At 41.3% G+C, this 12450-nt stretch overlaps 1 protein-coding gene across 2 annotated transcripts in view; it reads right to left on the bottom strand.

Annotated features, from left to right (window-relative positions):
- KMO (kynurenine 3-monooxygenase) overlaps nucleotides 1-12450 on the bottom strand; it is a 509384-nt gene that overhangs the window by 201429 nt on the left and 295505 nt on the right. For both annotated transcript variants that reach the window (XM_073585735.1, XM_073585736.1), the window contains exon 7: nucleotides 2943-3108. In XM_073585735.1, the coding sequence (XP_073441836.1) occupies nucleotides 2943-3108 (166 nt within the window). The remainder of the gene's footprint in view (nucleotides 1-2942; nucleotides 3109-12450) is intronic.

Genomic DNA, 12450 nt, shown 5'->3' with positions numbered 1-12450 from the left:
AGTCCCACGGATTCCAGTACCACCTTTATGCCGATGATACTCGGATCTACCTCTCTGGCCCAGACATCCCCTCTCTGCTCTCCAGAATCCCAGAGTGTCTATCAGCCATATCATCTTTCTTCTCCTCTCGCTTCCTCAAACTCTATGTGGGCAAATCTGAACTGATCATCTGTCCCCCATCTCACAGATCTTCCTTACCCGAACTTTCTATAACAATTGACAACATCACGCTTTTCCCCGTACCAGAGATCCGCTGCCTCGGAGTAACCCTTGACTCTGCCCTGTCCTTCAAACCACACATCCAAGCTCTCTCCACCTCCTGTCGCCTTCAGCTCAAAAATATTTCCAGAATCCGTCCCTTCCTCAACCCTCAATCTACTAAAATGCTTGTGCATGCCCTCATCATCTCCCACCTCGACTATTGCAACATCCTTTTCTGTGGCCTCCCTGCTAATTCCCTTGCACCTCTCCAGTCCATCCTCAACTCTGACGCCTGACTAATTCATCTCTCTCCTTGCTCCACCTCCGCTTCTCCCCTCTGCAAATCTCCTCACTGGCTCCCACTCCCTCAGCGTATCCAATTTAAATTACTAATACTGACCTACAAGGCCATCTACATCCTGTCTCCTCCATACATCTCTGAACTAATCTCCCGATACCTTCCCTCACGTAATCTCTGGTCCTCCCAAGACCTCCTTCTCTCCTCCACACTTATTCGCTCCTCACCCTACCGCCTCCAAGATTTCTCCCGAATAGCCCCCATCCTATGGAATTCCCTGCCCCAACACATCCGGCTATCAACCACACTCAGATCCTTCAGACGGAACCTGAAAACTCATCTTTTCAGGAAAACCTACAGTCTGCAATGATCCCCGCTGCCTCCTCACCACTACTGGAGCTACCCCCTCACCATCACTGGAGCTGCTGCAACCCCCCAACCTTCTGTCTCTTTCCCAACCATCCTGTAGCATGTAAGCCCGAAAGGGCAGGGTCCTCTCTCCCCTCTAAATCAGTCTGTGATTGTTAGTTTTACTGTAAGTGATATCTGTAATTTGTATGTAACCCCTTCTCATGTACAGCACCATGGAACCAATGGTGCTTTATAAATAAATAATAATAATAATAATAATAATGTGAATATTACCTAGAACTTTCATTCCACATTGAAGGTTTTTTGCCATTACAGCGCCTGCGTATAATGATGTGTTTTATCAGCGTGTGCAAATTTAATGCTGATTTGTATGAAGATTCACTCCTCACTGTTGCAGTAATGAATCGGTTAAATTTACAAGGTGCCCTTATGAATGGTGCGTTCAGTCTTGGCTTTATGGGGTGTTAACGCCTGCGCATATAGTCATGTCTGATAGTCATGTCTGATCTGTTTCGTAGAATGATCCCTGCTCCCTCATTTTGTTGCGCAGTATATGTGTATTACATATTCTACTACCGACTTGCATCATGAATATTTAATGCCGACTTTTTCTGAGTATAAAATGCCAATTTATATGCACATCTATCTCTAATATGTTTACACGTTTGTTGCGGTAGAGAACAGCTATAACGCGCCTAGGTGGATGGTGTTTATAACCTCTTCTCCACAGCGGTGGCTCAGTACCCTGATAGCACCTGCGCACATAGAATTGTTTCAAAGAATTAACTTTATGTTTTAGTGTATGCGCAGCATACCGTATTGTGAGGTTCAACTTTGTTGCCTTGACGCATGCGCAGTGTGTTGGTCACTCAACTTTATCAATACTGGAGCCGTACGAACACGGGCAAGATGTCCGCAACCATGCTGATCTCCATGTGCTCCGCTGCCGACTCCCTCTCTTCACAGGTGAAATTCTTTACAATTAATTGGATTGCGTGTATATATATGTGTAGGACAGGAAGCAGAGCATGCTATTTCTCCCTGAAGAAGCCACCTCTTTGTGTGGCGATACGCGTGGGACTCTATCCCACACTTTGTTCCTCCTTTTTGGCATCTTGCACTACGTCCCAGGACTTACCCATGCTCTGGGGTGAATGTGCCTTTTGCTCTAAAGTCTAAAGAGTTTGCCTTTTCATTGCCCATGCATCCCATGTGCTACTTATGCGGCTCAAGCAGTGACTTATTTTGAGGTCTTTACCTATGTTCGTGCACTATCATCATTTATCATGTGGGGCCCTTATGGAATGTGAGTATTTGCTAAAACTTCTTTTCTGCACATATAGGATTTGCTCAATCTTACAATTACAGTCCTTTTGAGCGGTTTACACTGGGCTTTTTGTGGGACTCTGTGTGATTTGCTCATGCCTTTATATTAAGGCTGGGCACATGATAGGTCTTCTTTCTATGTACTTTTAATTTTTTTTAAACTGGTCTGTGCTTTGTCCTCATGTTATTTTGTGTAATTTTTTTGATAAATGTTTAATAAAACTATATACGTTTTAATGCAATTGAGGTGTCTCCCATCTATATGGGCATGATCTTTTTCTCTCTTCTGATCTTAAAGAATGGCTACAGGAACCAAAGTTCTCCATTTGTTGTTGAAAAAAGGAAAAAAGGTTAATTGGATGATATGGTATGGAAGTTGATTAATCTGATATCGGGAAATGAGAGATGCAGTTGCAAGCTTGGCCGTTAGATTGTCAAAGTAGTTCCACTTTTGCAATTATTATATCGTTATTACATCTAACTGCTGTTGGTTTAGCAGCAGTAGTTGAATAGTAACAAGATGTTCAGACTTCAGATTGTAACTTTCTCCTCCTACTTTCACGACTTAAGTACCTGCCACAGAGTCACCCACCAGTAGACAATGAATGGAGCAGTGGCACTGTGGGGGTTCCAAAGACCAGCATGTTTACACCTATTTTGTGGAGAGGTGATAACATGCCAAGTTGAGAATAAATCATGTAGATTAGTTTAAAACCTATTAACTCTTTAGTATCTCAAAACGTACCTCTCCGTTTTTAGGAGGAATTGTCAATTCCTTGTATCCATGAGGAATATATACATGGCTGTAATTGAAACGTATTTTTTTCAGGAATTGTTTTCTTACAGATGAGAAGGCTCCATCACATCCCACTATCAAATCTGCATGTGTCTGCTTTACAGAGCCCTGATTCCTAAGAAACACAAACCATGACAATCAGTGAAAAACTATACATTAGGATGTATGTTGTTGTTGAAGGAAAAAAATGAAATCTCATTATGCGCATGCACCGGCTCCCGGCACTATTTTCATGAAGACCACTACCAGCTGAATCTCCAAGAGCACCACCCACAGTTAGGACGCAGCCAGCCTGAAATTTAAATTACAAAGATAATGAATACAACAGAGGCATGTTTTACAAACCACTGTATTGCAACTATAACTGTGGTGAACTGTATGCATGAGTCATTGAATACATAACATTTTGAACCAAAATATTTTGAAAGTGTAGTTGATGTACTTACACAGTAATAAAGGCTTTGCAAAAAAGTGCAAAGCCAGAAATAAAATATTATTAGGGTCATCCATAAATGATGTCACAGTGGAATTAGCGAGTACGCTGGTTTAGTAGGCCAGGTATTGCTTGACCATCTCTAAAAACTTTCCCTCCTTTTCAAAAATACCTGGTCATCAGGCCCTGGGCATTGGGCTGGTCTCAGGAAATTGGCCCACGCCTTTTACAGTGTACTCCTGCCTCTGCTGTGTGTTTCACTGCCTTTGGTTAGGCAAAGAAGCTTGCCCCCTGCTGCTAGCGTTGTCTGCTGGGAATTTTTTCAACATTTTCCACAATGGCCTTCTGGTATAGCACCACTGTAAAATATCTTTCCACCTCAGGAACATGAGATGCAAAGTACTCCTTGTAGCGTGGGTCTAGCAAGGTGAACAACCAGTACTATTTTTTGGCCAAAATGAATGTAATGCAAGGGTCACAGAAAAGGCAGTGATGCATAAAATCAGCCATATGTGCCAATCTCTATACAGCCAACAGTTTCCTGTCTCCACCATGATGATGACTTTCTATCTTCTCCTCCTCCCTCTCTTCCTTCTCATTACCATCCTTAGCCCATCCACGTAAGAGAGACAAGATGAAGATTGTGTGGCTACTAGCCTCTGTTGTGCTTGCCACCAGCTTATGTTCCTCCTCTTCCTCCTTCTCAGCATCCATCTCCTCAGTGTTATCCAAATCCGCGATGTGCAGATGACATGAGGCTGGGCTGGCTACAATCTTATGTCTTCTTCCATTCCCACCTGGTCCGCATGCAAAGCTTCATGTTTAATTGTGAGCAGCTACTGTTTAAGTAAGCACAGAAGCAGGATAGTTGCACTGATTATGGCGTCATCGCTGCTCACCATCTTTGTGGAGTCCTCTAAGTCTTGGAGAACCAAACAAATCTCAGAAATTAATGCCCATTCTTCAGTCGTTATGTGCGGAGGTTGACCAGAATACCGACGGGTGTGTTGGAGCTGGTACTCTACCACTGGTCTCTTCTGCTCACAAAGCCTTACCAGCATGTGCAGTGTGGAGTTTCAGCACATGATGACAAACACCAGTCGGTGAACTGGCACTTGCATGTGCTGGTGAAGCACTTCCAGAGTGGTGGCAGCTGTAGCCGACTTGTGGAAATGGGCGCTGAACAGAAGCTCTGGAAAATCTGGGTATGTTTTCAGAAACCGCTCAACTTCTAAGATGAGCACATGTGCCAAGCATCAAGCATGGTACGTGCGTAAGTTTGCCAAGCTTCACAGCCGCCACCAGGTACGTCAATTATCACACACGACCATGCCTGTTATTCCTTTAAGTAACTCTGCGGATGGTCTCCTAGACAAATTAGCTTCAGTAGAGCCTGTTGCCGCCTTGCTAAGGCAGTGCTGCAGAGCTTCCAGCTAATGTTGACGATGTGCACTGAGATACCACATCAGAGATGGAGGATGAGGATGGGCTGCAGGAACTGCTGTAGGAGGTGAAGGAAACCCTGATAGAAGTAGGGCCAGCAATCCTCGACATCGCGAGCACATGCACCGTGCCAGGGTGTGACTTGGCCCGGGCCTTTACAATGTTCACCCTGTTTGCCATCAGGGGTCTCTTTCGGTGTTGCCAATCTGTCCCCTTCAGCGTTGCTGGCCTTACTCTGCATGCCAGCTTCCCAGCTTGGGTCGGTGTCTTTGTCATCCACCACCCTGTCTTCCACCAACGCACTATGGTCCTCCTGACTGAATTTGTGACTTAACAGCAAGACTTAGCAGAAACTTTGTCACATTATCATTCTCCTCCATCACCTCAAACTTGCCATTCCCTGCCATCATGTTTTTGTGACCATGGCTGCTCTAAGTTTTGTGCATTACTAAACATGGTCTTTGGTGTTCACTGTATTACCTGTACATTGACAGTATACACAACACTTCTGTGTATAAGGTCATTGGTGATCACTGTATTACCTGCACACTGACACTATACACAGAGCTTCTGTATATAAGGTCATTGATGATTACTGTATTACCTGTACACTGACTCTATATACAGAGCTCATGTCTATATTGACACTGTTGATCACTGTATTACCTGAACACTGATATTATATACAGAGCTCATGTGTATAATGTCTCTGGTGATCACTGTATTACCTGTACACTATATGAAGAGCTTCTCTGTATAATGGCACTGGTGGTAATAACAATGTTAGTATTGTGGTTTGTATTCAAGATCAGTATTGTAGTATTCAGTCACTGTGTGGTGGGAATTTGTGATCTGGTCACGGTGTGGCAATATTTGTCCCTAGTATGTGGTATTTTTCGGTCACTATGAGGTGGAATATGTAGTCTAGTTGTGGTGTGGCGGTATTTCTCCTTGTATGTGGTATTATTCAGTCACTATGTGATCTGTTCATGGTGTGGTGGTATTTCTCCTCTGTATGTGGTATTATTGGTCTTGGTATAGGGGATTGTGTTATGTATGGCGGTCATTTGTTCTCATTGATATTAAGTAGGAGAAGATTCTTATTTCTATTAGAAATTAGATACTTGGAACACAGCGGCAGAGATGCACTTACAGGGGTTCGCCTGTGGAAAAAAGTAATTGCCTCTCCACAGGATAAGTGATAACGTACTGATTGGTGTGGGTCTGACTGCTGGGACCCAATATACAGAATGTGAAGCTTTTGTCCCCATTAGACTGGAGTGGCATGTACAACTCCGACCACTGATCCATTCATTCCAAAAGTGTCTGCACTTGTTTTTTTATGGAAGCCCCAAAGAGGGTGAATGGAGCTGCGGTCAGATATCCCACCTGCCACTCCAGTTTCTTATGGTCGGACCTAAGTGATCACCTATCCTGTGGATCCCATGGATCGTGATAACTTGTTTTAACCAAAGAACTCCATTAATGTAAACTACTGTAATTATACATCCCAGTTATTGGGGTGCACAGTAGATGTGCAGGAGCCACCTGTGTTTTATAGCCAATGCTCCACTATAATGGAGATTACGACTGACAGATATTTGCATGTAGGGTGGGCCCCTAGAGTCCATTCCCCTGGTGGGCCGCAGACACCCATATCATATACAGCCCCCCCATAGGACTCCCATTAAATACGCAGCATGTGAGCGCACCTGTTTCTTTGAAACAACTAATCATTCAAGTTTATTCCAGTTATAAAGTAATTTGTTTACGTTCTTATTTACATTTAGATTTACATTTAGAAGACGTCGAGGCTGCCTAAATGGATATAAAAAACTGGTTCCAAAAAGATAAGTTAAGTAATTTCTGTAGAAAATGAAATTGAGAGGAAGCAACCCAGCCTAGATACATTATACCACAACTCCCATGTTTTCCAATAAGTCTATATAATAGTGATGAGCGAGTGTAATCGTTACTAGAGATGAGCAACTTTGCCATTTTTAGGGTCGAGTCGGGTTTCATGAAACCCGACTTTCTCGGGGCGTGGCCTGAGCTCAGGACGATGATGGAAGTCTGAGCTGTGAGCTCCCACATGAATAACCACAAAAGCGACTACAACGCAAATTAACAGCAGCTATTTTATTAATATTTCTTACTAAAATCTATTATTGACTTCCCAAGACTTCATTTCTACTCATTTCACAAGATTTGGTGCCTCAGTTTCCCTGTCCGACTAGTCTGTGACAAGCGACGGCTGCGGCCGCCATAATGGCGGGAACTGCTGATTTATAATTGCTAAAGAGTCCGGGAGTCCCTTCACTTAACTGTTACATCGCCGTTATTGCTCCGGGACTGCTCTCTATTGAAGTCGTAGGGACGGAAGAATCACTGTATAACATCGCTTGGAGGAGCTGTAAAGACCGTGAGGCCTGTCACTGTAGTGAGGCTGAGTCTCAGCGCTGAGGTAATTCAAGCGCAGGAAACAGCTGTGAGGCGGCGCCATTGCTGTGCGGTGAAGGAAGGGCTGACAGGCTGAGGAGAAAAGGTGGGAAGAAGGCGCCGACAACATAGCTGGAGCACAGACAAAGATAAGAGGCGCAGAAGAGACGGCTGGAGAACAGAGCGGTGTTATCGGTAAGCTGCTGAAGACTACACGGCGTCCATTAATCCTGCAGGAAGAGCCGATGGAGAAGAGAGAGCGTCTGGATGAGGTGAGGACCAGGTGATGCCGCAGGATACCGAGGACTTACAGCAGAGAGGTGACAAGACATTCCTGTGAGTGGGAGAAGCAAAAGACGCTATTCTAACTTAATACAAAAGCCCTGCTGGGGCTGTGGTCAGCAAAGCAGTTTTAATCTCTTTGCTATAATAGTTCAGTTCTGCTGCCAATTATTATATTTTGGAGAAGGTGACTGTGCATTTGGTGGATCCTAGGGTGCCTTGATTTATGCTATATACATTATTCCAGGGCCGAGTGTGTGGAACTTAGCAGAGGAAATATTTGTGTGTGCGGATTTCTTTTTCTGAGACGTACTTACTTTTTCAGGCAGCACATAACTGCACATTCTTTTTGGCTGCTGCAGTACTATAGGTGTACATTTTTTTTATTTTATTTATTTATTTTTTTTAATTAGTGGACCAGATACTGTTTTCAAGCTTCATATGATCCTACTTGTCTTTTGACTTTATAAGGTAGAGAATCTTCTACAGACGGGGGTGCGAACAACTCTGCCTCTTGCAAGCTACAGCAACGGAGCTTGGTTTCAAGTTTTGGTTAACAATCCTTACTATATCAAAGGATATACCAGTGAACTATAGATAGTTCCTTCGTGGTAAAGTGGATTACTTTCATTTATCTGTTTTACTTTTATATTTGAGGAGCATATTTTCTGTCTTATATACTATTAATTCTATAGGGTATAGTATGCTACCTTAGAATACTGAAGATATACTATTTGCTACTAACACTTATATTGTAATTTACACATTCATGGGTGAACATTCAATGCTTAATGCTTGAGAGGTTATCTCATTCTTACATAATAGAGCTGGATTGAGGGACATTAATTAGTTTTAAATCTCAAGTCATCACATTGCCGAAGGGTGAGGTGATCTGCAGGGTGTCTAAAGAGCCAACTGACGGCTGCTGATTATTAGATATCAATCTACTGTGGTTTTCTCTGTATAGATTTCAGAGATCTGGGTTGGGATTGTTCCATATTATATTTTGTTCAGATGGCGTTCAGCAATATAAAATATAAGGGACAACCTCGTAGAAATCAAACCGCTTGGGATATTTCCAAATCCAGACGGTTTCATGACTCACCCAATTTAAGTAGTCCGACTAAATCCAGATCTCCCATTAGGAATAAAACAGATGACAAAAACAAATCTTCAGTAAAATCCTCAACTGCCTGCCATGGTAAAATGTCACGTGGACAGGTGTCTCAGTGGGATTTGTCTCCTGAGTTTCATGATGTTGCGTATACATCTAATGGGTCCACTGATAGGGGTGCTGAACCAGCGGCAAATCAAATACATGAAGACAAAATGGATATGTCTCTATCCAACAAACGTAAAAAACAGGAGAGTGGGGACAAGAATAGAGATGCCTTAGACTCAGATAGTGCATCAGGAGATTCCTCTTTTACTGACAGTCCAAATAAGCCTCTCCAAAAAAAAGGTTGCTCTGTGATATCGCGTTCTGTGACCCCTACACTAGACACGATTAACTATGATAATTTTTTTACATCAGATAAGCAGGTATCTGAAGGGATTCTTGCTAACTTTTGTAAAGCATTAAAGGACTCAATAGTGCAGGGTTTCGAATTGCAAAAAGCCCTTCTGCAGGAGGTTAGTGACAATTTCACTCACAGGTTCGAGGTTAATGAAAGTAAAATTTCAGAGTTGGAAAACAAGACAGAGATTCTCACTGAACAGAACTTAGACTTGAGGGATGAAGTTAAGTATTTGAAAACTAAAGTGACGGACCTGGAAGATAGAAGCCGTCGAAACAATCTTAAACTTAGAGGAGTCCCGGAGGACGTTTCACAAGATGGTCTTTCGGATTATGCTAAATCTCTCTTTAAAAAGGCTATCCCCTCTTTATCGGACACTCAACTGACAATAGATAGAATTCACAGGCTTCCTTGTCCGAAAGGTATCTCACCAGACAAACCTAGGGACACCATTTTACGACTGTTATTTTTTGAAACAAAAGAAAAAATTCTAAAATACTTAAGAGAAAGGCACACTTTCCCGGCACCTTTTGACAGAATCAAAGTCTATTCTGATTTTTCAAAAAACACAATAGACGCCAGAAAATCATTCAGGGAAATCACCTCTAAGTTGAGGGACATGGAAATTGTCTACAGGTGGGGGTTTCCCACCAAACTCATAGTCTGGCACAAGGGTAAGAATGTTCCATTGTTATCTGTGGAGGAAGGGAGGGAATTTCTCGCCTTTCTACAAAGAGACATAAAAGATAAGGGTTGACCTGATTCTTTGCAGTTCAATTGAGGCTTCTTTCGACATTTTATCTCTTATTGTTACTGCGCTATTGATTTTCATGGTTCAACAGTGGTTAGTCATGTGGGACCTTAGCCATTTTTTTTTTTTTACCCCCGACTTCAGGAGATAGCCAGTACAGGTGGTTTCCTCCAGGGGATCTCCGTTTAGTTGCATTTACTTTTTTCTTTTGTTTCTTCTGTTTAGTTTAGTTCTTTCTTTACATTTCCAGACTTTTTTGAGAGTTGCTTTCTGGAGTGAGTATTAATGGATATTAACATCCTTTCATATAACGTTAGAGGTCTTAACAGTCCCTATAAGAGGTATATTACATGGAAGGAGATCAGGATGTACCAGGCAGACATAATTTGCTTGCAAGAAGTGAAGCTGGCCAAAAATAACCAACCTCCCTTTCAACATAAAAATTACTCTAATATGTTTAAGTCACTAAAATTGAACAAGAAAGCAGGAGTAATTACTATTATTAGCAATAAAATCCCATTTCAATTGATTGAGGAAGAGATAGACCCAGAAGGAAGATTCCATATATTAATCTGTAATCTTAATGGCAAACCTTTCACGATTGTTAATATTTATGCCCCGAATACACTACAATTTCCCTTTTTCAATAAATTGATCAAAAAAATTGAGAAGATTAAAAGGGGCGAGTTGCTGCTGGTGGGGGATTTTAATATAGTGCCTAGTACTAGTATGGACTCATCATCCAAGGCTCATTTGAAATGTCCATCCCTAGATAACTGGATTTCTGCCAATGAACTGTATGATGTTTTTTGGTGTCACAATACCTCTTCTAGAGAGTACTCTCATTACTCTACGGTTCACAAATCCTCTTCAAGAATAGACCTATTTCTTGCTAATATTTTTTCATTGTCTAAATTTAAATCCATTGAAATTTTGAATAAATCGTTCTCAGACCTTTCGCCAATCAGGGCTAAGTTTGCATTAGGCCCTCCGTCCAACAATACTTTCTTATGGAAGACCAATTTAATGATTCTTAGAACACAAAAGTATAGGGGCATCATAGAAGAGTCATTGAATAATTATTTTAAAGAAAATGCTACAGAAAATGTAGACCCATTTATATTGTGGAAAGCACACAAGGCGGTCATTAGGGGTTGTATTATACAGTTGTCCTCTTGGTTTAAGCGAGAAAAAAGGGACAAAATAAGGAATCTACAATCCCTAATTAACTCAAAGGAGGATCAGCAAAATAGGTTACCTATCCCATAGCATGATATTCACATGGAAATTCTAGAATTACGGCAACAATTAAAAACACAACTAATGTCCGACTATGATGCTGCCATACGAGCGTCTACATTTAATTATTATGCGTCTGCAAATAAGCCTACCCATTATATGATGAAAAAATTAAAGAGATAGACTTACCAGGAGAATAAATAGGATTAAAAGTTCGACAGGATGTCTCCATTCGCATCCAGAGGACATTGCGAATGTCTTTGCTACATTTTTTGAAACATTGTACAACTTACAACAAGATCCCACGATTCAGTCTCCAGATCAAAATGCAATCAACTCCTTTTTAGCGGGCCTAAATCTTCCTCAAATAGATAAATTAGATTTGGAACAATTAAATAAACCCATTTCCATAGAAGAAATCAATAATATCATTCACAAACTTAAATCGTTGAAGTCTCCTGGTCCCGACGGGTTTGCTAACGAATACTATCAAATATTTTCTAAAACTCTCTCTCCTCAGTTAAAAATTTTATTCGATCACGTAGAGAATCTAGGTTCATTTCCGGCAGACATGAGGGAGGCTACTATAATACTAATTCCTAAAGAGAAGGGAGAATCAGAGTGCGTAAAGGATTATAGGCCTATTTCTCTGATCAATGGAGACATAAAAATATACTCAAAGATCTTAGCGGAAAGACTTAAGCATATTTTGCCTCACCTGATCAGAGAGGATCAGGTGGGCTTTATTACTGGGAGGCAAGCGACTGACGGTACCAGACGTGTTCTTAATCTACTTCATTTGGCCCAATCCACTAATGTTCCCTCTCTCTTTTTAACATTAGATGCGGAGAAAGCATTTGATAGAATCAATTGGTTGTATCTCAAGAATGTCCAGTTTAAATTTGGCTTTGACGACAAATTTATCTCTTCCACCCTTTCATTATATTCTAATCCCAATGCCAAAATTTATATAAACAATCATTTATCCAAATCCTTTAACATTACTAATGGTACTAGGCAGGGATGTCCCCTGTCTCCCCTTCTTTTTGCATTGGCTATAGAGCCATTAGCCGAAAAAATAAGAACAAATCCTTCAATATCGGGTTTCCATACTAAAAATCGTTCACACAAATTGAGCCTTTTCGCTGATGATTTATTTGTTTCAGTAACTAATCCTGTCAATTCTGTGGTAAATTTAATGGAAGATTTGGGGCATTTCTCAAATATTTCCTTTTTCAAGATAAATACGCAAAAATCTAAAGTTTTCCCTTTCAATTTATCAAAAAGTGATATCAAGCTGATTTTAGATCAGACTAAGTTCCAATTGGAAACAAAAAGTTTAAAATATCTTGG

Source organism: Dendrobates tinctorius, unplaced genomic scaffold (genome assembly GCF_039654945.1).
Source record: "Dendrobates tinctorius isolate UK_male_01 unplaced genomic scaffold, ASM3965494v1 ptg000087l, whole genome shotgun sequence".
Taxonomy (NCBI): Eukaryota; Metazoa; Chordata; class Amphibia; order Anura; family Dendrobatidae; genus Dendrobates; species Dendrobates tinctorius.
Note: the sequence above shows the minus strand (reverse complement) of the source record. Positions and strands in the feature narration are given on the sequence as shown.